Source organism: Drosophila guanche, unplaced genomic scaffold, assembly GCF_900245975.1.
Source record: "Drosophila guanche unplaced genomic scaffold, DGUA_6, whole genome shotgun sequence".
NCBI lineage: Eukaryota > Metazoa > Arthropoda > Insecta > Diptera > Drosophilidae > Drosophila > Drosophila guanche.
Genome location: NW_022995743.1, coordinates 12,175,379 through 12,200,400, shown reverse-complemented (window position 1 = coordinate 12,200,400; position 25,022 = coordinate 12,175,379). Strand labels below are relative to the sequence as shown.

General features: G+C 40.7%; 1 protein-coding gene across 33 annotated transcripts in view; it reads right to left on the bottom strand.

The window, feature by feature from the left end:
• The window catches only part of LOC117580793 (protein muscleblind), a 110,648-nt gene that overhangs the window by 2,228 nt on the left and 83,398 nt on the right, over positions 1-25,022 (bottom strand). For 4 of the 33 annotated variants that reach the window (XM_034267537.1, XM_034267598.1, XM_034267493.1 and 1 more), the window contains 6 exons: positions 21,937-22,107; positions 21,288-21,470; positions 19,056-19,289; positions 13,851-14,138; positions 12,288-12,329; positions 9,570-11,724 (listed from right to left, as the gene is read on the bottom strand). In XM_034267537.1, coding sequence (XP_034123428.1) covers positions 9,640-11,724; positions 12,288-12,329; positions 13,851-14,138; positions 19,056-19,289; positions 21,288-21,470; positions 21,937-22,107 — 3,003 coding nt within the window. In that variant the 3' untranslated portion in view covers positions 9,570-9,639. Of the gene's footprint in view, positions 1-751; positions 859-1,038; positions 1,464-2,102; positions 2,162-9,569; positions 11,725-12,287; positions 12,330-13,850; positions 14,139-19,055; positions 19,290-21,287; positions 21,471-21,936; positions 22,108-25,022 lie in introns of those variants that run through there. The other 29 variants (XM_034267640.1, XM_034267679.1, XR_004573613.1 and 26 more) reach the window with 21 other exon arrangements.

Sequence of the window (25,022 nt, the reverse complement as noted above, 5' to 3'; positions counted from 1 at the left end):
TATATATATTTTTTTTTTGTATATTTCATCGGTTTTTTCAGTTTCGAAAAAAAGAGAAGAGCAGAAAAAAGAAAAGAAAAAGAGCACAAATTAGTTATATTCTTATAATATTTGAAAATGGTTTTCTCTAGAATGGTTAATGGTTTTTTGTTGCTGTTGTTGTTAGAATAAATTACGTTTCTCGGTATTACAATTGCTTTGATGGATGTTCCGGATGTTAGTCATTGTTAAAATATCTCTAACTAAATATGGTCTTTATATATTAAGTATAACTGCTTCGCTTATCGTTTTTTTCACATGGGTATATCTGTATGAATGTATTTAATGTTAAGCTAGGTTTCTCTTCGACTTAAATACAGTAGAAATAGTAGTTCTCTAGTAAATAGTAGGAAATGCGTAAGGTTGAAATCAAATTATAAAAATGGCATCGCAAATGAATCGAAAGAATCTCTCTGGATTTGTTTTTGTCTTGATTCCTCGTAAACGGGTCTTGATGTGGAGCAGTGCGTGTGGGGTGGGGAATGGGCGTTTGTTTATGTAAATCTTAAAAGAACTTAAACGCAGAGCTTAGAAATAAAGTTTTTGCCACGAAATAAAACACATTCGGGGAAGCAGCAAGTATTATTTTGTTTTTTCTTTCTTTTTTTTTTAAACTGAGCCAAGAAAAGCCGAAGTAAAAGCTATAAAAAAGCCCGTAAAAAGCCTCTAGAAAAACCTTTGTTTTCTGTTCTGTTCTCTTCTGTTCACTCACTCGTTTGTGGTGTAGGGGCGGGGGAAGGTAAATGTGATCTGAATCTTATGTTCTATATTGGGGCGATACTAGAAGGCCGTAACAATTACATATCCTAATAGGCGGCACTAGAAATATAAGAGAAAAAAGAGAGAAGAGAGAAAGGAAAGAAAGAGAGAGAACGTATTACCATCATTATATCTCGACCCTCTGCGGGACCGTCGAGTGGGAGAGTGAGGGCGGGACAGAGAGTGGGGTAAACAAAAACCAAAAGCTGCCAAGAAGCCAAGAAGCCAAAAACTGAAACTAGCTAGGAACTGCGTTTAGGCTTTTGCCAAAATGTAAGAGCGAAAGAGAGAAGTAGAGAGAGGCAACAAAAACGAAAGCTGCCAAGAAGCTGTCCCGTAAATTCGGGAAGGAAGAGCAAGAGGTAGAGGGTAGAGCGCAGAGAGGGGAGGGGTGGTGTGGCGAAAAACAAAAGCCGAAATGTATGTAAAGATCGTAAAGATAATAGATCGAAGCAGCGAAAGCCTAAAAAAAACTCGCACTAAGCCGAAGCAGCAGCAGCACACAGAAGGGCAGAAAGACAGAAGGACAGAAGGGGAGTGATAAAGCTGCAGCTGAAGTAGAATAGGATTATCGGACTCTCGACCTCTTTCATACCTAATTATGTAAAAGGTGCCGTTCATTAGCATCGGACTCTGAGTGTACAAGACGCCCCGCTCCGGTTGGGCTGCAGAGGGAATACACAGATACGAGACATACAATATACACATAAATATATATATAGTAAAGGAGTAGAGCTCTGTGGATGGAGACTGTGTGGTGTCAGTGTGTTTGTGTGTGTGTGTGTGTGTGTGTGTATGGTGTGAGTTTATGTGTAAGTGTGTGTTTGTGTGTGTTTGTTTGTTTGTTGAACAAACAACTGCGCCAACAGCCATGACACCCCCACACAGAGGTGTGTCCATCGTTCTCAGGCTGACTCCTGACATCATCCAACGTCCAACGTCCAACGTCCAACGTCAACGTCATCGTCACTGGGCAACGCTTTTGCTTTGGCAGTGGGCTGTCGTCTCTGACTCTTTTGTTTGCTTGTTTTCTTGGATGAGGGAGCGGCGGCAGCGCATTTAACTTGATTAGCACGAAGGATTGTTTGCACACCGCCGCCCCCTAATCGCTGCTCCCTACACTATCGGGCACATTCTTTCTGGTATGAGCAATTTTCTTAGCTTATACTTGCTGCTGCTCCTAGTTTGTGTTTTATTTCCATTGCACAGGATGGTGGGGTGGGGGGAATACTTCTTAAGATTACAAATGGAGGGAGGCAGGCAGAGGGATGTGGATCAGGGGACTTTTAGCAGACACACTGTACCTGTCCACTGGCATCTGTGTAGATGACACAGGAGGCGTTAAGGGGTATTTTCTGATTTGCTATTCAGCCATGATTATTATTGCATCACAAAGCCAGACGATCGACCCAATGCATGCCCCAAATCAAATGCACAAAAGGCAATGATAAATATTTATAAATGGGTCGGGGAAACACACACAAAAAATGCGATTATATGTGTGTGTCAATGGTGTGTTTGTGTGTGTGGGTGTGCGAGAAATTAAAACACAACTTGTTTAAATTTGGGTTTTATAGTTTTAGTTAAAAGTTTCGATTTGGTTTCCCATGCAGCATTTCAATCGTATTTCAGTCCACAAAATCCGTGCGTGATTGTTGATATTCATAAATTAAATATATATCAATATTTTGTTTCATGCAAAAAGAAGTGAGAAAGTTTTGTTATATTTGTTTATATTTTTTTTTTGGCGCATGTGTGTGTTAGCATGTAAAAAAACGGTAGAAAAATGATTGTAAAATGAATATTTCTGTGTATAAAAATCCATTGAAGAAATGAAAAATAATTATTAAGTTTTCATTTATGTTTTGCATTAAGAAAAGTCTTAGAACTTAGGCTAAAGCCAAAGCTGCATTTGCGAAACAACAATCCACACAGCATCTGCCAAATTCCTGTCTCTGGGAGAACTTCCTGCACTCCCCACAAAAATGTATCTACTTATACTCCACTCAACTCTCAATTTAATGTTCACTTTATGGAAATAAACCACATACTAACTGACCACAAAACAATGACAATTCTGGCGGTTATAATGGTTTTTTTGGGACCACAAAAGGACACGAAGAAATAAATGTAAATGTGTAAACGTAAGTTACGGTTTGGCCCCGCTCTCCACAGCCGTCATACTTGTGCTGTAATTAACAGGTTGCTGGCGGAAAAGTTTGCCTTTGGTTTACCGTCGGTTTGTTGTTCGCATATGCAAAGAGGCGGCAGATTGCACTTAAAGCTATCGAGGATTATAGTCAGTCAGTGCAAGGCGGAGAAGGGCGATTTAAGCAGCAGGAAAATTGCAGGCAAAGTATAAAACAGTAGCATACTTTTTTGGGTGGGGAGAATGAAAATAAAAGCCAGGGTTAACGGGCAGAGTTAGGATCACGCTGCAAATAAAAATGTAATTAGAAAAAAAGCAGAAAAACAGCACTGAAGCAGGAGACTTAAAGCCGGTTGCAAGCAGCAAAACTGAAAAAAAGTCTGAAATAAAAAAACATGGCATTAAAAGTATTTATAAATCAATTAAATTCACTTTTGGCAGCAGCGGCTGAATTTTAAAGCGCATTTCAAACTGTGTTACTGCGCGGCAGCAAAAAGCACTGTAAATGAGAGAAAAATCAAAGCCAAAAGTCTGTTGGGATTGAATCAAGCATTAATGGCGGGACGGGGCAGCACTCGGTGGGGAGGGAGAGAGACATTACACACATAAACAAATGCAAATACTTACTAAATAGTACAATACAAACAAGCCTGCAAAAGTTAATCAAATATGATGGATAGAAAGATAGATACTTAGATCGTTAGATAGATAGAAAATAGAATAACTTGGATCAATTCTTCGTTGGGGAAGTAGGATTACCACTTTGCCTTGGTTGCTTTGTGTGTTTGTGTGTGGGGGAATGAGTGTGTGTATTTATTTATATATCTAGATATATTCTTGATCTTCCAGCAAGGGCAAAAGTTGATGCAGTAGTCTAAACGATTATATACGATTGTTGGTCGTTCTCAAGCATTTCTCTCACGTGACTTCCACAAAGCAAAACTTCAACCTAGAAAGCACTTTTCGCACTACAAAAAGTATCTAAATTTGTGTGTATTATGTGTGTGTGGTTGTATGTGCGTGTATTATCGTCTTTTGTATACAGCAAATATATTACTTTTTTTTTTATCCTGCTGTTACGAAAAAAGAATCGAATAATCAGTTTAAAAATATAAAAAAATAAAAGATTTCAGAATTTATGTTAATAACATTTTTCTTGTACGAGTTTATGTGTGTGTGTGTGTGTGTGTGTGTTTGTGGGTGTCGATTGGAGGGACAGGGGAGCTAAGGAGGATGCCTCCTTAGCCACCATAATCCGATCGAAGCTGTTAAACGACAAACGAGAATCTACGAAAAACAAAAGATTATTAGACATACTTAGCATCTATGTATATATGAATGTATGTATATTTAGCGGGACGAGTATTTAATCGGTATAGTTAAGCTCGTTGATCGGGGAAAGGGGTGGGGCAGGTGCACCAGCTTACCTTAGGAGTGCGCTTACCATACCACATGCCACTTGAGAAGCCATACTCGAGTTATATAGTATAATATACTTATGTGTGTGAGCAAAACGGAATGTATAAATATTTATCGTTCTCCCTCGCGTGGGTGAGAGCGAGGCAGAGGGCGAGAGCGAGCGAGACAGAGAGAGATACGTATATATAGAGGATGAAAAGATACAGCCACATCATACTCATGTTCAAATCGGTAGAATACTTGCTACAAAAAAGTTCTGGTTTTCATTGAGCACATGCTGAAAAAATTACACAAAAATGTACGCTCCAAAACGGAAAAAGTCACAATAAAACGACAGAAATCAATCTAAACTCATAAATCAATCAAATACATTTAAATGTCGAACAGGAACGTACTTTCCCCCAACCCCGCAAAACATCCGACCAGCGATCGACAGCAGAAAGAGAAAGGGAATAATGTGAAGGAGAGAGAGAGAGATAGAATTCCTACTGCACTTGAGCTTATTTTTTTGTAATGAGACGAAAGAAAAAGCTTCGAGGGAAACTTTTACATTCTAGAGAGAGACAGATCTTTGGGAATAATTGAGATCTTGGGGAGATCTCTTAAAATTGAGATCTTCTTAGATGTTAAGTTCTAGAAGAAGAATCCATTTGGCTCGTCATTATTTTACTTATCTTGCACTCCACTTAAGATTTTGTGAGTCATCAAAGTAAGCGTAAAGCACTTTCACTCATTACTCTTTCGCTGTTCTTATGATGTCATTTTGTTCATAAGGCGTAAATGGAAAAAAAGGAAGGACTAGCCTTATATTCTTCTTTGCCAAGTTCTTCCGAACTCCGCTCTAATTCTCATATAAATTAATTTTATTTAGTGCATAATTTATCTGGCAGATAAAGTATTTCGAGGGGCCCTTGAAGATACTATAGTTTGAAACCAAAATCAAGGCACTTAATATGTTGGCAAAAATGATAAATGATTCGAAGCATTTTCTTTGAAAACATTACAAAAAGCGCTTAACTCTAGAGAGTATCCGGTTTATATTGATCTATTTAAGCAATACAGTAGGAAATATTTCTCTGGCAAAATGTGTTTGTTTGTGTGTGTTTATAGGGAGAAGTTCTACCGAAAGGATTCAAGTGGGTGGGTGTGTCTTTCGGGTGTTGTTTGTGAGGGAAATCAAAAGTTATTTTGCTTGTCGAGCAGAGCGGCACACATTGAGATCTATAACGACCGCTCTGAGGATTGTTCAAACAAAGAATACGAAAGAGAGAAGCATAAGAAAAAGTACAAGTATTTTAGGTGGCTTCACGCGTAGCAAAATGAGTAATACCAACTTATGAGTAAATAATAACAATAATTAAAATCAATAATAACTCAAACTATATATTTGAAACAGCCAACAAACAGAGTACGAGAGATAGAGAGAGAGAAAGAGACAACACACAGCAAACTGTTGTTTTTATGTATTAGTAGTGGGGTGAGAGAGATAGAGAGAGAGAGACAGAGAATGTTAGTTTCGGGTTTTGATCACTTTCCAAGGTTCACGGTTCGTGGTACGAGGGGACGATGTTCGAGTTAAATAAGCCAACAAGTTGTTTTTACGGTTTTTACAATAAAACGTATATAATATAATTTTCAATATAATTTGTTGTTTTGTTTTTGGTTTTTGGTTTATCTCCTTTTATAATCGTACGACTAATGTTAGCACATACATATAACATATATTCATAAGTTTGTGTGTGTGTGTGTGTGTGTGTTTCTTGCTTGTGTTCGTGTGTGTGTGTGGGTGTGTGGCAGGCGTGTGTGTACATTATATATGTATGTATGTATGGTTATATAATTCATGAATTTAAATTGTTTAATAAACATCCTGTTCGTCTTCTTTTTCTTCTTTTTATGCAACATGCATTTTCATTTTCCATTATTATTTTTTGCTTTGTCACTTTTCTACTCGCTGCTGCTTTGGTCGATGATGAAAGCAAAATATTACTCTTAACCTTAATATTGTTTCTCTCAGTGTAAGTGGCTGTGTGTGTGTGTTTGTGTGCTTCTCTGCTACAAATGAAAAATATATGGTGCGCCAATAAACTACATTTTGCTACGTTTTGGACGGTACGGTTCACTGCTGTGTCTGTTGAGAGAAAACAAGGCAAAACCAAACAGCTCTACAAAAATTCAGAAATTCAACTTTGAAATTCAGCAAAAAGTCAATCTTATCCCAAGTATTCGTTGCTATATTGCCATTTACTTATTGCATTATTTGTTGTATCCCAATGTTAAAGGCTCCTCTTACTATTGTAACTTGAAGCAGTTATTAAGTGTGTCTTATTTTGTGTGCTTAAGCGGAGTAAATTATGCTTATGTAGATTCTGGAATGCGAATTAGTTATTGTATATCGTTTGCGCCATGCAGTGGATATTGTGTTCTTGCTGTTAGTTTATGTTTCAGAGAGAGAGAGAGAGAAAGAGAGATCGATTTTCTAGACACTTGCGTGGTTCTCGCGTAGTTTTTGTTAACGAACAAAAAAAAAAGGTGTAACCATACAACACACATATGTACAATTGTTATCATCGTTTTAGGCAAGACATATAGAGGATACAAGACATAGATGTATGTAGATAGGTATACTTTAATTGGTTCTAATTATGTATGGTTTTCGATACTGCATCGCTGCATGTTAAAGCATCTTTCTTATCAAGTAGATATCCAAGTATAGATAGAATAAGCCAAGCAATTAGCTGGCCCATTAGGCATACATTCAGATACAGATAAATATATATATATACGATCGATATATGCGTATTGTTCAGAGGTTTACAACTATTATAGATATATGTAGATCTCTACCGTTAGCGTACTCATTTTGCTTTGCCATGGCCATTATACTAAGAGCTAAAACATATACAGGATGTAAGAAGATGATGAAAAAGAGCGAGTGGTGTTGGGGCGTGGGTAGATCTTCAAGCTCTAAAAGGGGGCGAGGAGTGTATACGAGTGCTGGCTCTGCCGTTTAAGCGCAAGTGTGTGGAAATGCTTTGTGTGAGTGTGTTTTGGTGTGTGTTTGTGGGCGGGGGGCGTATGTTCCGGATATATCATAATATTTAAAGGTTGGAATGAATGAGAAAAGCGGCACAACAGAAAACTAAATCAAATCGAATAAAAAGTAAAATACCAACACACAGAATAGGATATATATTTTTGTTTTGTTTGATGTAAACTATATTTAGGTAAAAACACGATATTTCAAATAAAACATTAATAAAAACTATCGAAACTATAAATTAGAATTAGAATTAGGATAAGAATTAGTGGCAAAAAAAAACACATCAAAGTCTGTTGTTGTTTTAACGACATTAGAAGTACTTCAATGAAGAACAATTTTACATAGAGAGATTATAGTATCATATCATAATGTAAGGATGTGTTCTTTTTGTTTCAAAATGTAGGGTAGGGGGCAGTGGGATGCTCGGGGGGGACAGTGGATCTAAGACTTATGTAGGAGTGTGCGCGCAAGTCAGTGGCAAAATGTATATTTGTTTTTCTTAATAAATTATATATGTAAGAACTACATTAGAAAATTGTTTCTTTTACATCAAAATGTATATTATAAATGTATATAAATAAAACATAAACATTACATAGAAGAGAGTGAAAAGAACTGATAATCACACACGAGAGATCTAACATTAAAAACTTAATTCTGTTTGCCAATGAATTTATTTTTATATATTTTTTGTTTAACATTTGATAACAGAAAGAACGAAATACATTGAAAGATAGCATTAACGTGTGTGTGTGTGTGTGTGTGTGTGTATGTGTGTGGAGGGGTGAGGAATTAATAGACAGAGATGATGATCGAAAGGAAAACAAAAGTTGTACGTAGTTCATTTTCGGGTTTAAATCTTTGACAAACATAATGTTAATTAATGAATTAATTAATTTTGAAGGGTGGCTCAACAGGTGTCAGACTGTGTGTGTGTGTGTGGGTGAATGTGTGAGTGTTAGAGTGATATCTGTGATTAGTAGGCTATAGATGTACGATTTACAGATCGTTCTTTCGTCACTTTCATAGTGTATGCGTGTATGCGGATGAGCGTGTGTGTGTCAGAAGAGTACAGAGTGTGGAGGTGTGTGTGTGTGATATATATATATATATATATATAGTAGATAGTAGCAGCATACAGCTTTGATGTATGTTTGTATGTATATCGTATATAAGTCGTATTCTATATAACTAGACAATATTCCGTTACGTTATGCACAATTCTCTTCGTTGCTCAACAATTTAATTTAAACAATTACAACAGCATTCACGATATTTATGGCCGCTATCTAAGTAAACATTTAAGGAGAGATAGCAATAGAGTAGGAGAGCTCGCTCTCCTTCTGAGAGCAGAAGTTAAGAGAATGACGGGTGAAGCAGCAATAGAATGGAAACGGTACTGCCTGCATTTATGTATGTATGGGCGGGTGCGACTGCAACAGCAACAGTAACAGTAACAGCAGCAGTAGCAGTGGGGATCTGTTAGGAGTAGGAGCATAGCAGAGAGCGAGGAGAGCGCACTGTTTTTACTCTCTCTCTGAATCTGCTTGCCGTAGCGAGCGGGAGTGGTGAGTGAGTGGGGGGTGTTTGTGTGTGTTTTCTATCACATTATTTTCCCATTGCCAGTGCCGATCCCTATTCATATCTTCGTTTGTGTTTTTTTCCGTTTAGTGTTTGACTAATTGCTAACCAGAGAAGGAACTTAAGTAAATCTATCATCTAACATAACATTTGTTGTTCTTTCTGTTTTCGTGGCAGCTTTTTGAAAGCTTCTTCTTGCATTTTGAGAATAATGGCAACAGCTCAAGACCACTGTGAGGTTTGTGTTTCGTTTCGTTTCGTTAATAACTTAATGGCAAAAAAAGTTTTCTTTTCGTTGTGTTGCAAGCTGCGCGGCATATGTGTTAGTAAGAGGGGGTTGGGGTTGGGGCGGGTCCAGGGGCAGCGATATCTTTTCTTTTGTACAGCATGCGAATGCGCGCGTTTGTGTTAGTGCATGTTGGGGAAAAGCTTTTTCAAAAAGCCTTTTCACCTCTATCTTGTGTGTGTGTCATGGATGCTCTCTATCGCTTCTTTGATGGGTTCGGGGGCTACAAACTAAAGTCTAATCGTTCTACTTCTGAGGCACATTTATTTCTTACGTCTTCGATGTTCGAGTTCTTCGTTAACGGGAGAGCTTTTAAGTACAGTTGTGTCTTGTGTCTTGTGTTGGGACGGCTGGGTCTACTTTTTAGGATGTCTTCATCTTTTTGTAGGGATTCAGACCTTGTGCTCCCCCCTGGGCAGCCGCTGCGGCGGCAGCTGCTGCTGCTGCGGCATACTGCTGAGCCGCTGCCGCCTGACTCGAGGGCATGGCATAGGCAGCATATCCGGCAGCGGCTGCAGTCGGACCGGACATTACTCCCGGGTAGAAGTAGCCCTGGGCGCCGGCATACTGCATGGGCGATGGGGCACGCAACAGGGCGCCAGAGGCGGCACCAGCTGCAGACAAGTACTGCTGGGTCTGGGCTCCGCCAGCGGATGCCGAGCGGAGGGGCGTGCCCGGCGCCATGGGTGTGGACATGCCCGAATTGGGCAGGGATCCCATATGCCGCATCTGGACCTGGGCATGTGCCTGGGCTTGGGCTTGCGCTTGTGCCTGCATCTGCAGGAGGGTGGCCATGGAGACGGCCTGTGGTTGGGGCGCCTGAACGGGTTGCGGAGCAGCTGCAGCGGCCACATACCCCTTGTTGAGGGTCATGCCTGTGTAGGCGGCAGCCGCATGGGACCCCGGCTTGGCCGCTGCCGAGGCAGCACTGGCCACCTTGAGAGCATAGTTCTTTTGGGCCACCTCCTTGGCCAGGGCAGCGGGATCGGCATAGTAGCCGCCAGCTGCTGCCGTTGGCTGTGGCGTGAGTCCAGCGGCTGCTGCATATGCGGCATATGCCTGCTGAGCATAGGCGGCCTGTGCCTGAGCCTGAGCCTGGGCCTGGGCCTGGGCTTGGGCTTGGGCATGTGCCTGTTGTTGCTGCTGTTGCGCCTGCTGCTGCTGCTGCTGCATTTGGGCTTGGACATAGGAGGGCGTGTTGCCTGCAATGCTCACGATGGAGGAGGTGCCGCTGTTGTAGGGAGAGTACAGATTGGCGTAGCTATAGGCGGGCATGGCATAGTTGATGCGCTGCAAACTGGCTTGAGCTTGGGCCTGCGCTTGAGCTTGGGCTTGGGCCTGTGCTTGGGCCTGTGCCTGTGCCTGTGCCTGCGCTTGGGACTGATACGACACTGTGGGGGCTGTGCTGGTGGGTGTGGGCAGAATCCCAGTGCTGTGGCCATTCATGGAGTATGTGACATTGGTGCTCCTCTGATAGGCGTCGCCATTGTGTTTGCTATAGCTGCGAGGAGCCGCGGTCAGGGTTGCTCCTGCCACGGCTGATGGGGTGTTGTCTGGCTCGCCATTGTAGGCCTCTTCGGGTGGGCTGGTGGACTTGATCCGCTGGCCATTGGTTAAATTGTTATTGATATAGGACAAGTAATTGTTATTATCGCCATTCGGTGGCAGTGGCTGAGCCTGGGGCAGGGGCAGAGGGCTGCTGTCTGTGGTTGGGGATGGACAGGGGGCGGGAGAGCTACCATTGGATGATGTTGCTACTGCTGCTGCTGCTGTTGCAGGTGTCTCTTGTGTGTCTATGTCTGTGTCTGTTGCAGCTTCTGTTGCTGTTGCTGTTGTGTGTGTTGGATTACAATCGATAGCGGGACTTGGATTTGGATTCAATGTCTTATTGGGATCCTCACTGTCTTGTGGATTATCATTCTCTTTTTCATCAGCAGCAACATCATCATCGCCAGTATCAGCTTTATCGTTATCGTTATTGTTATCGCTGTTATCGTGACTATCGTCACTGGGATTATTAGCAGGATCTGCTGCTGCAGCTGCAGCTGCTGCTGTTGCTGATTGATCGATTGATGTGGTGATTGATGATGGATTGTTAGCAGTAGCAATTACAGCATTTACGTGAATGGCATTATTACTGTTATTATTATTATTATTAATATTATTACTGGCTGTTGTTGTTGCTGTTGTAGTTGTTGTTGTTATGGCGCTACTTAACGCTAATTGTTGTTGTTGTTGTTGTAGTACTAGTACTTGTTGTTGTTGTTGTGGTTGTTGTTGATGTTGTTGTTGTTGTTGTAGTAGTTGTTGTTGTTGTTGGGGATACTCACATGAGACTGGTACATAGGGCTGCATTAGCTGCTGATACGTAGTCGCACCGGGTTGATACACTGGAATGCCAGACTTCTCTCCAGCTGGACGTTTGAACGGTACCATTCCAGAGAATTGCTAACAGAGAGAGAGATATAGAGGGAGAGATATGCAAAGAGATACATTAGCTTTAATTTAGTTGCTTTAACTTAGTTAGTCTCTACATCTAACCATAGGCACATTATAACAATTAATTGCTTAAAAACGAGCTTGATTTTCGGGATTTGTTTCAAATTTTGAACCACAATAATTCTTGTGCCGGTTTTTGTCTATTGCCAATTTTTGTTCGTCAACGAGAGGTAGAGAGACAGAAATTAAACAACAAAAAAATAAATACACATACTCTGTCTATTTAAACAACATAAAATATAGATAAAACTATAACAGAACGAAACGATGAATGAAAGCGAATTCGAAGCGAAATTTCCGTGCATATTTGGGCGAGGGTGTGGGCGGAAAAGCTGTGTTTCCACAATGATCTGTTTGCTTGAACTGAAAATTGTCTACAGTTGATGTGAGACTCTGCTTTGTTTTATTTATTTACTAAATTATAGTTTTGCATATATTTTGCAGATATATTTTATAGTGTGTATAAAATATTTTAATTGATCGTTTTGTGATTTTTTTTTTGGAGTACTTACGAAGTTTTCATAGTAAAATGAACCAACCGTTTTAACATCCATCTTTTTGTGGCATTTATCGGATTGGTTTTGGTTTTTGGTTTTCGGTTTTGGTTGATTATTCAGTTAGTGAATGAATTTTGAGATTTTTGTTGTAGTTGTTGTTGGGATTATAACGGAATTTGTTGATTGATGTGGTTGATCAGAGGGTTAGGCGCGCACACACACATTGATTGCAGATTGATTGAGAGAGAGAGAGAGAGAGTGGAAGAGAGAGAGAATAATGTGTGTGTGTGTGTGTTTGTTGATGTGTGGAAGAGTAAAATGAAGAGGTAGGGAGGGAGAGAGAGAGAGAGAGAGAAGAACACAAATGAAATTAGTGGATATATCCTCTGCACAGTTCAATCAATTAAATTCATAGGCAATACAGTTACATATACATGTATAAAGATATATATATATATACTTAGTCCTAACTAGTGTGCATGTGTGACTGTGACTGTGTGTGTGTGTGTAGTATGATATGGCGAAGGGATAAACAAGGATATGTGCTCGCGTTAAATGCATGTTGCAACTAATTAACCAGGAAAAGCACTTAAACAATTAAGCACAGCCCATGGCAGCAGCTAAGAGGATAGCTGAAGCGACTGAAGCGACTGAAGCTGAAGCTGAAGCAGAAGGCAGAAGGTAAAGCCAAAAGAAAGAAGAGCTCTACAGCCTTGGCGCAATTATCGGGTAAATCATTTTAATTAACACTTTTCGCCAGGTGGAATGAATTAATTGATTGCGAGCGTGTGTATGTGTGTGCTTCTGTGCCTTTGTGTGTGTGTGCTCTGTGATTGTGATGTATCATAGGGAATGATATGCGGCTTGATAATTGGTTAAATGTAAAGGTATCCCACACTGTGGAATGTGCCAATGAATGCTGTCCGTCCGTCTGTCTGCCTGTCCGTCTGTCTGTCCGTCTCACACTAATCAAGAGTGTGAGTGTGTCAGCGTCGCTGTTAGTGTGTATTTGCGCTTTTGATGTATCAGATAATGAATTCATTCCGTAAATGAAATGTCAGCGGGCGGGCCGTCTGATAATAAACGTTAATTGAGAGCACTTTGATGTGCAGCTGAGTGACTAAATGAATGAATGAATGAATGAATGACTGTGTAGGGCTTTGTGGTTAGCGGTGAAAGTTGGAGTGCATTCCATCAGGATGTGGAGGATAAAAGTAGTCTAGTCTGAGTCCGTGGCAATGCATCAATCGGATGTTAAACGGAAGGTTCATCAATAACAGATCATTATCATTATTATTATTATTTTGGGGTGGAGCAAGGGGTGGCGGGGGGATGTGGCTGGAAAAATCCTTAGCTTAAGTGAATTAATTCTTCACCCGCCTAAAAGCATGCAAATTAAATTGGAAACTATTTCAACAAACAAACAAAAGAATTAAAAACCAAACGCATTAAACAATTCAAGAGAAAACTCAAATGAAAACGAAACGAAAATTAATCCACAAAAAATGGGAGTTCGAAAATAAAAAACAAAACAAAAAAATGGAAACACAAAGGGCAAAAAAAGGAAAAGAAAAATACCAGTGGAAACAGATCAGTGTCCGCTGCCCGCTTCTTGCCCACTTCCAGTGCTGCTGTATGGTGATGGCCCATGACGGCGGCTGCGGCGGCAGCAGCGGCGGCGGCGGCAGCAGCAGCGGCAGCGTTGTTTGTGGTTGTTGTTGTTGTTGATGTGGTTGCTGCACTGCAGTTGTTGTTGTTGTTGATGTTGTTCAGCTGTTGTTGCAACTGCTGTTGCTGTTGTTGCTGTTGTAGTTGTTGCTGTTGGTGGTGGTGTGCGTGGTGATGGTGTGCCGTAACAGGTGAGGTCTGTATGTGCGTGTGTGTGTGTATGTCCATGTGTGTGCGTGTTGTTTTCGTATTTGTAAATATGAATTGAATATGAGAGAGAGTGGGAGATTCCGCATTCCATTTTTAATGGGGTGTCGTCACAATTTAATTATTATTTTTTGTTGTACATTTTTCAATGGTTTGTTTTCCATATGTTTTCCATTTCCCATCAATTATTTAATTGTGTGTTCAATTTCGATTTTTTTTTCAGTTTTGCAATTATTGTTTTTTTTTTTGGTTTTGCGTTTATTTTGTGCGGTTTTTGTATGAGTGTGTGCCATCCATCGTTGAAGCGTTTGCAGTATGTGTGTGTGGGTGTGTGTGTGTATTTGTATTTGTATTTGTGCGTTTTCGTTTGTGCAAACAGATGAAAAATACATAATAGTAGAAGAGTACGGAAAAGTGTTTTGATATTCGATAAGTAAAATAATAGAAACAAATCAAACGTTTATTTTATATTGTTTTTTTTTTTTTTTTTAGATATATTCGGTAGGATAATATGGCTGAGAATATTCATGGATAAATCAAGCAGAAATCAACTGTAATTCCCAAAACAAATAAACGTGATTTCCGCTTGAATATCGCTCGACCTTAAATAAGCTAAATGTCATTTAAAATTCATTTAGTGGAAAGCGTAACACAAATTAATTTCGCGTGAGTGTAAAGCCAGTGTAGTTAGAAAAATATTTGATAACCAAAAATAAGCCTTGCAAAGCTGGCAAAAAACCGCGATAGATATAGAGACGGAGATAGAGAGTTAAGGAGATAGATAGAGAGAGAGAGAGAGAGCATTCTTTCTGTCTTAAACTCTAAAACTTAACTTAAAACTAACTTAGATGCTAAAAACTTGGAAACGCAACAAAATCGCATACGTTTTGGTTTTCGCAATCCAACAATCGATTTGACTTTTGACACACATACGGATGGACCGTTTTTGTTTTTGTTTTTGGTTTGGGGAGATCGTGCTGAACGATTTTGTTTAGAAAGATTCGCTATGTGCCGTTATACCTACCGATGCACCGTTGCTGTTGCATATTCACAGAAAATATGTATACATAAAACTAAGCAAGATATGACCCGATTCCCGCCCCGAAGCCATGGGATAGCCATAAATTTAGGTACAGAGCTCTATGCTAATGCGCTTAACACCACAATTGGGGCTCTCCATACCCCGCAACAATGTGTGTGTATGTCTGTCTAATAACTAAGGCCCAAAACAGAAGAAAAAAATCTACACGGAAAAAGAAATACAAAGTAAAAGGGTACAAAAACCTTAGCATACATTTGGGGGCAGTGCACAGGAGGCAGGAAGTGCACAAAATTTGCATTTAAATGGACTCGCACTCAGAGAGAAAGAGAGAGGTAGAGAGAGAGAGAGTGACAGAGAAGGAGATGTAGCTGCTTGTTTTTTCCCTTTTTTTGTTTCTTTGGGTCGCTACCGTGTCGTGTCACTGGCAATGAATGCTACAAATGGATTAATTCGCTTGGGCGCGACAGCTTCGGTGTATGTGTCCATGTGTGCGTGTGTGCGTGTGGAGTGTCTCTGTGTGCTTGGATATTGGGGTCGTCGAGTCTATAAAAAACGCAGCCGACAGGCCGGCCGCCGCCTCTGTGTTCAGTTGCGGCATCGGACCAGCATCTCTGCTGGACAATTCATTGGCATGGAAATCTCTGCTTTTAGTTAATTTTCCGGTTCAAACGTTATCCTGCCCGACTAATCCATGTCGTTCGTGTCCATGTCCTGTGTCCTCTGTCCCATGTCCCGTGTGAATGGGGGCCACAGTACAGGTTGACATTTACATTTTTGGCCACTGCCACAGAAAACACAAAAAAGAAAGAGTCCGGACTGGCACGGGGTGTGGGCTGGTTCCACAGTTTTTCTCCCTCTTTTGCTTTCCTGCTTCTCGGGCGGAGGAGGGATGCTCGCGTCACGCTTACATGTCAGGCTTATAGTTCGGTCGACGCGGCAGGTGGCACACGATTGACATATGGGCGACCCAGAATACACACACTAAGAATCATAATAAAGAAAACTCGAGCGCTTTTCAACGTAGGGAAAATCATAAATACGAAATAAAGTTTCATGTGTTCTGTGTTTTTCCTTGTTTCGGGTTCTGTTTTTGTTGGGATTGAGTATTGGGATACATATACATGGATATATATATATATACATGGATATATAGGCTGAATGAGGGGATAAAAACATTGAATAGATTCACTTTTGTCATGCAAGGAATACCCCTAATGATGGTAGCCCATACAAAAATATATTTCAGATATTTAATACAGTTTTAACACTAAGAGAGTGAGAAATGAACTATTGAAGAGTTAATGGTAGATATAATGGATAAATGAAGGTTATAATTCATATGAAACAGCAGCGCTGCATCGGTCGATCAACTTTTACAGACTATAATATGTGATTCTGATGCCGGTTAAATCGGATATCAACAGCCCGATACGATACTATTTCTTATTGTCACCTCTAAGCACTTAAGGTACATTTTTGTTGTTGGATTTTGTTGGGTTTTCAAGATGTCTAAGGGAAAAGCTACGGCAAGCTACGGTAAAGCATGTAACATCGTAAACGACTGAAGGGAAGGGATATCAAAATAATCCATTTAAAGCAAACAACAAAAAATAAATGTATGTTGAAAGGGGGTGGAAACAAGGTAAGCGTTTAATTTCTTTTCATTTTTCAGAGCCATAATCGCATTAAGCGAGGACGACCCATAAATACAATTATGGGTATGCTCTGCTCTCTACAGTATACAGTATGTGTGTGTCAAAGGACAATTTTTCTACAATAATCACGTCTGTCGGGGAGTGGCTTCCTTCCGGAAAAAGCGTCGATTGAATTACGCCTAAAATGCTGCAACAATTTTTCACTTTATGCGATATTATGCTGCAATTATGTGTGCCATGCCATCTACCAGCAGAGTTTCCCCTGCATTCCTGCATCACCCTGGAACCCTGCCATCCTGGCGCCCTGTTTCCTGCGACAACATGGTCTGTTGCTGTTGTTGTTGTTTGTTGCGTCAAATAAATTTTCAGCAGAAAGCAATTAAGTCGCGAATTAAGTACGACGGCATTGGCAGCCAGGACACGGACACGTACACGTACACGTACACGGATACGGATACCATGGCCCAGAGTCCATGGCACACACACGTGGCAATCACGTACGTTCAACCATGCATATGTGTGTGTGTGTTTGTGTGTTTGTGTGTTTGTACGCCTCTGTCCTTACTGCCTCTTTCCCATGACACAGCACAGACACACACACACACTCACACTCACACTCGCACTCGCACTCGCTTTCTACCTCTCTCTCTCTCTTTCTGGCTGGCTGGCTGCGTGCTCAAAGTTTTAACGCGTTATAATAAATGTTAATTTTTGGCCCGAACGAAAATCAACATTTATGGCGTGTTTTATGCGAGCCTCAACATATTTTCCATGTTGCTCCTGCCTGCCTGCCTGTCTGCCTGCCTGCCTGCCTGCCTGCCTGCCTCCTCCCCCCTCTGCAGCACTCCATCACTCCAGTACCGGGATTATATTCCGCTTTCCACCTTTATTTTTGGCTCGGGTGTTTGTTTCGCTCAGAAATTATAATTTATCAGCATTTAATTATTTATTACTCGATCAACAAAAGGAATATCTAACTTCGTGGCGGACCGTGGGGAGGGCGGTGTTTAGAGTATGCAAAAACTCTCACCGCTCAGCCTATTTCACGATGGTGTCACATAATATAGCATTATTGGGTGTGAAACAAATTCATTTGGCTTGTATAAATATCCATTAAGTTTAACTTAATGATTTTTCAATTAGCCATAAAATTTTACGACCAAAATTGTACAAAATAAACCCACCACCGCGACTGTGGACTGACCTATAGAGCTTCCAAGCATAGCCAAATAAAATATGATATTTATTTGTGAGAACTAATCTCTGAATAATTCAAATAATTTCTGCCTGGAATGTAGGGAGGGATTCTTTATACTATTTTTTAATTCAAACACGTACATAAATCCAATGAAAAGAATGATAGATTTACTATCTGTTGGATATCTGCTCTATTGATTCTGTTTTAATATTCATATTCATATTCCCACCGGCGATGATTCGCTCATTGAACATGCAACACAAATAGAATAATCTCCATTTTTATATATTATTTGCTCTTTGGGTTAGGAACAGTTATTTATCGAGAGACAGAATTAATATGTGTGTAATATATTTGGTTTGTGGGGCTTTGTGTGGGGGCATGGCTTGCATATAAAGTTAATTAAATTGTTTGCATGCAGCGTGAAGTTGTAATTAAATTTGCTTTAAATTACGAAGGGAGTTCGCCTCCTTCCTCCGCACACACAGAAATTGTTAACAATTTGACTGGAAGTTAAAGCAAATTCAATCAACTATTTTCTAACTAGCGAACGAACGCCTAAGGCAGTCGGAAAACGTTAAATGTTTGGCTATTCTACGTACATACAAATTCATAGAGAGGGTACCGTTTTGGGAGGGATTTAAATATGTATATATTGATGCATAGATGTATCTATCTATGGCATTCTTTTTGTGTGGCGTGTGTTAGTGCAGGAGTAAGGTTGAGTGTTGTATATCTCTGTTTGAAGTTATTTTGGAAAAAACAGAAACGGAAACAGAATCAGCGCTAGTGAAAAGGCAGCAAACATGGGAATACGAATAAAGGCAAAAACGTTTGGCGGCTTAAACAAAAAGGAGAAACATAAACAAAGAAAAAATAAAACACAAAAAAATACACCAACAAAATTAGAGGGGAATTGTGTTGGGGTAAACGAAAAATTTGAAGAAGAAAAAGGTTGTGGGCAGGTAGGGGGGAAAAAAAGTATTGAGAAAATATATAGTATATAGCCATACCGCAGCTGCAGCAGCGACAGCGGTGGCGCGTGTTTGGGCCGCTTTTAATTGTGCCTGTAGGTGCAGGGGGGGATGAAAGTAGCGGCAGGGATCACGGGCACACCTTCCCTTCACAGCGTCCATGCATACCGTGATGGAGCCATCGTCATGGCGTGCGACACTCTCCTGAGGGTGTGCGAACCGGCATTCAGACTCCGCGCGCTTGCAGGCGCCGCGCAGGAACTCGCGACACACCTACACACACACACACACGCACGCACGCACAACGCACACGAACGCAGGCACATTTCATTGTTGATTGTTGAAATTCATCATTGTGTTCGTTCGATCGTGGTGTGGAATCGAGTCGAGCATGGATCGTTCGAAGTTGGCGTAAAGTTGATTGCAGATTGGTTGGTTGGTTGGTTGGTTGGTTGGTTGGTTGGTTGGTTGGTTGCGGGCGTTGGCAGCGGATAGCAAAAGTGGCAGCAGTTGTGGTTGGTTGGTTTCAGAGTGGTTCAGGTGGTGTTTCGGTTGTTGTTGTTGTTGTTGGTGGTTGTGGTGGTGTGTGTGGTGTGGTTTTAGGCGGAGAAGGTGTTTGTGGTGTGTGTGTGTGTGTGTGTGTGTGTTTGGTTGGTTGTGTTTTGTGGTTGAGTTTTTTGTGTGTTGTTGTTGTTGTTGTTTTTTTGTGGTTTTTGGAAATAATGGAAGGATATTCAGTAACAAGTTCATTTCTTTTGGTTTTTTGTTTTATATTTAAAAATAGTTTTTGGTCATATTTTCGATTCGTAGGCAAGTGTTTTAGTTGTTGCTGTTGTTGTTAGAGCCGATATTTGTGGTTGCATTTTAGCTTTTTGGGTTAGATTTTCGATTGGAGTCTTGCGCTCTTGGAATCGTATTTTTTGTTGTTTATTTTTTTGCTTCATGCCGATTAGTTTTTCAATTTTCAATTTGGCTTTGGTGGTTGGGGTGCACATTTTGAGTACGAGAACACAAGAGAAACACGTAGCACAAACAAACAAAAGACAGAGAGACAGAGAGAGCGAGAGAGAGAGAGAGAACAACGAGAATGCAAGGATTAAACAAAAATAAAATAAAACTAAAAAAATATCAACACAAAAATATTAAGGAGCTCGGGGGCTGGCGTTGGACTGTTGTTGTAGAGAGAAAAAAAGATAGAGACAGAGAGAGAGTGAGAGTGTCTTCTAGCGGAGGGGTAAGGTAATTATTTCTATTAACATTTACATTCCGGAAGGGAGTATTGGTTGACATCTATGGGTAGAGGGCGATTTAGGTGTAAGATCTATCCCTCGGTCAGATAAAAATCGATATTAAAATAACACAAAATGAAAATAAATTCATAATTTGAGAATATCAGGTGCATGTAATTGTGGAACTTTTGTTGAAAGTTTTCTTTCCTCTATATACACATGGGGTAATTCGAAATCGGAAGCCTTTTGCATCTTTTGCAGCAGCTGCTGGGCAAACGGATCGAGAGATCCGTAAAACCATTAAACACAAAAAATATACACATATTGGAGAGGACTCCAAAGAGAGCGAAGAGAGAGAGAGAGAGAGAAATAAAAACGAGCTTAAAAAAAAACGAAACATAAAACAAATTGTTAGAGAAATAACATCAAGATTGGGTGGCTTCAAATTTGGCGTTCTTTATTTTTATTTTTTATGCGAATGTGTGTGAGTGTGTGTCAAAATTGTCAAATGTCAAATCAATTCTGGTTATTGGCGAATTATTACAACGTTGTCAGATTTTCAGATTGTTTTTGTTTTTAGAACACAGGGGAACTCAAAACACTGTACAATGTCTTTGTGTGTTGTATAACACATATTTTAGTTTCAATATTAATTCTAAATATAAGTAAAAGTACAGTAAAAACGAAACGGTAACACGTGTTGCATGCCACGGAAACGAAACGAATACGGAAACAGAACTCAAGCCTTCGTTTTGGTTTCGCTTTTCGCTTTTGGCTTCAAGTTTCTTTGTTTCTTTCTTTGTTTTAGCTTTTTTCATTCGCGACACAAACAGAAAAAAAACGTACAATAAATGTAAGTAAAATAGTAAAACGTAAAACGAAACGTAAGCGTAAATTAAGTCACAATAAAAGTCGATTCATAATGTAGACATAAAGATGTAAGCATCGATGCACGCTGGCAGCATTAGCAGCAGCAGCAGCAGCAGCATTTTGCTCTTTGTTGTGGTTTGGCGGGACGGGGAGGGTGGGGATAAGAACTCACCTCTAATCTGTCGGAACGTGGTATTTTCTGTTGTTGCACCTGCACCGCCTGCGGCACCACAGGGCCCAGCTGTGAGGCCACAGCCGATGGATCGGGTCCCAGCAAAGTGGGCACCAAATGTCCTGTTGTGTAATACGGACTGTACGAGTTGGCTGGTATCCCAGTCAAGTATGGATTTGTGGCCTGCAAAATATATACGATTTTTGGGTATATTCATAAATGATTTAAGCTTTCACTTGTCTATTTCTGTCCTCTCCATCAAATTATGCCACATAAAGACATAAATCGCTCGACCCAACACTAATGGAATACATTCCAAGCATTTCCCCTTCCCCCATGGGGCTACCGTTTAGCTGTGAAATCTACACAAAAAATAATGTCCTCAAATTATTTGAGAATTAATTTTCGATTCGTTTAACCCTTTCCCCATTCTATTTTTGTGCTACCAGAAACCATGAATAAAACATTCTTCTGCGTCTTCCTCCTTTCCTATCTTGGAATCATTTTCGTGAATTTCTTTTTGCTGGTCATTGAGGGTCGGTATCTTCTGTATAAATATTCATATTTTGTGAACTCTTCTCCCCGCTGGCCACCAACCACAGTGTTGGGAATTCAATTAAAGTATTAGGGAAAGGAGCCAAGCACTTACCACAGCTGGCACTTGGCCCGAGATGACCGGCTGGCCGGGCGCAATGCCCATCTGTTGCATCAGTGCATTCTTGAGGGCCAAATGGTTGCGTCCATTTATCAATAGTTGATCCTTCAGATGCTGTGGTGGATGAAAATATTTGCACGGCGGTTTCTCACGATTACAGCGGCCCTGCAAACACACAAAAATTGCATAAAAATTAGTTCGTACTTGGTTTGGCCAAAAGCAAAAAGAAAGCCATCAATTTGGTCCACTAAAACTGACAGGGAAAATGTGGAGAAAATGCGAAGAAAATGTGAAGAAACTGTGGGAACTACAACCAGCTGTGGGCCATAATTCAGCTTCGATTTGTGGCAGCAAGGAAGTGCCTTTGTCGCACTAAATAAATTACATGAAACTAATTTATGTTAATGTTGCAATGTGCCAAGGGTGCCCATGGGCTCGTCCGGATGTTGATTAACACAAATTGTAGTGCTTAACCTTAATTCCATGTGGCCTCCAACCCAACCCAAGCACAGGCCAACAGTAAATACAACAAAAGGGAACATTTTAATTGTATTAAAATGATATTAAAGTTAGTAGAAATCAGGCAAATGTTCAGAGTAATTCCCAATAATGACGAAACAATTTTCCTGCACTTAAATGGGACTTTTGTTATTACACACACATCGATAGCTCTTGCTCGGATGACTCATGGGGCAATGCGTTCGTGTTCTTAACACATTTGCCTAGTTCCTGTGTGCGGCAAACCAATTAACTGCATGCAAATGCGATTGAAATTTTCCTTTCCTCATGGGCTAAGCTGGGGGAATCTGAAAAGCCAAACAGAACAATTTCGCATCGAATTTTTGTTTGAAATTCATTTTTAATTGCACAAAAGTTGAATTTCACTTCATTTGCACGTGTAATTTGCGTTGAACCCTTCTCTTGCCTCGGATAATTTAAGCCGAAATGTCAACAATAATGCCGAGAGAGAGAGAGAGAGAGCGAGCTAATGCGCGCCACGATGCATGCAACATGAGGCAGGCATAGTCCTACCAACGGACAAGGACAAACAAGCATGCATGTAAATTATATTTAATTCAGACCAAATGAAGTTAACAAATATTTGCACACACACACACACAATGAAGCGAACCAAAAAATTGGAGTACAGCAAAAAAAAAAACATGCACAAATTTATATGTAAAAGCGAAGGTTGTGTGTGTGTGTGTGTGTGTGTGCATAAATTGATTGTTTGCCTTGGCCAGGGCCAGGACGAGGATGAGAGCTGGAAGCAGCGGGTGCTGTGTGGCATGCCCCAACAACAGGGGCGTTCAACAAACAGATATGGCAACAGTAACAGGGCCAGCGACATGCCAACTCGGCTTTGTTTTTTTTTTGCTTGTTCTTTCCTGCCACTGCCACCCCCACTGGCACTGCCACTGCTGCTGTTGATGGCATTTCAAATTTATGACGCAATGAAAGCTGCACAAGATTTATGGAGTTTCCCACAAAACTGACGCTGCTAACTTACAAATAATTGTTGTCGGAACAATTTTGCTTTTGCTTTCTTTTTGTGTTATTTTTGGCAATGAAATTTCCACACACAAATATTTATTTGCATAATAACGTTGACAAATGCTTGACAAACTATAAAAAATTAAACTAATTAATTATGAAATCTATATACAATTATTTCTTTGATCTATTGGAAAGCACAGACTGCCGCCCCTGAAATATTTGTGAAGCAAACAACAACAGAAAATACTTTGGGAAATTCTGTTGATTTGCAAAATTTGATCAAAATACACAAAATATTTATTGTTGACAAGAGGCAAATATTCTCTATCTCTCCATCGTTCTCCCTCTCTCGAGCAAACTTTCAATCAGCAACTGTCAGTGGCATGCAACACAGAGGAGGAGCAACTTTTTTGTGTGTTGGTCTATTTGTTGTGTGCTTATTGGCGTTATTTAATGCTTCGATTGAGTTTATTTAACAGCCAACAACAGCAACAGACTGACTGCAATTTGTATCTGGTAGCTGCTGGCTCCTGTTCCTGCTCCTGCTCCTGCTCTGTCTCTGGCTTTCTCTCTCACTAATTTGCTGGAATATGCTGGAAATACTAATGCAATTTTTTACAGCGCACACTTGTAGTCTATCGATTGACAGCAGCGCAGTGCCTTGAATGTGGGTTAATTGCCTGCTGATTGGTCCATCAAATCATTTGTAGCGAGAGGTGTTTTGTTAACTGAATTATGGGTGTGGGTCAAACGGCCAGCACCGATGGCGTGTGCCGTCTTTAAGGACACCTTTTTTGATGTGTTACAAATTTAAATTGCATTTGCCGGGCGCGGGGCGCGCGGCGATCGTCGACAATCGAATAAGACATTATTCTTCTTTTGCATATAATGCAATTGCAATTGCAATGCCCCCGCGTTGCCTGTGGCAGACATTATCTTTGAATGCCAACCCTCCGGGCTGGCTGCCCCTAGATACTGTGCAACACTTTTCTTTCGTTGCCCGCCGCTTGACATTGCCACCGCCACCGCCACGATTTTCGCCTTTTTTTGCGTTCTCTCACTTTTCTTTTCCCTCGCGTTTCTTTTTTTTCGCTTGCCACACGCCACACTAAACATTTTCATGTCATTTCGATTGTAATCTGCATGACTGCCGCCTGCGCTCCTTCTTTTGCACAAAAAAAAGAAGCAAACCCGGTGGAGGCCCCAGAGCGAATGCAGAGCAAGGAGCGGAGGACGAAAAGCGAGTGTGAAAATTGCAAATGGTGTCCACTCACGCACGGCAGAGAGCGGGAGGTGGCAGGAAAGACCAGCAGACAGACGGACAGACAAACAGACAGCATATTTGCATTGGAGGGGACTCTGAATACTGAAACTGGAACTGAAATACGGCTCCTTCACTGCGAGCTGCCTTTGTTCCTCCATGGCCGTAGCCGTGGCCTTCTCCGATGCAGATTATCCGCCTTAAATTGCAATGATTACTTTTCCCCCCTTTTTAACCTCCTCATGCCCCCCTATATTTTATCCCGTCTATTTTTTTGTCGTTGGTGGCTGGTTTTTTCTACTCGCAGTGATGGCATTTCAGA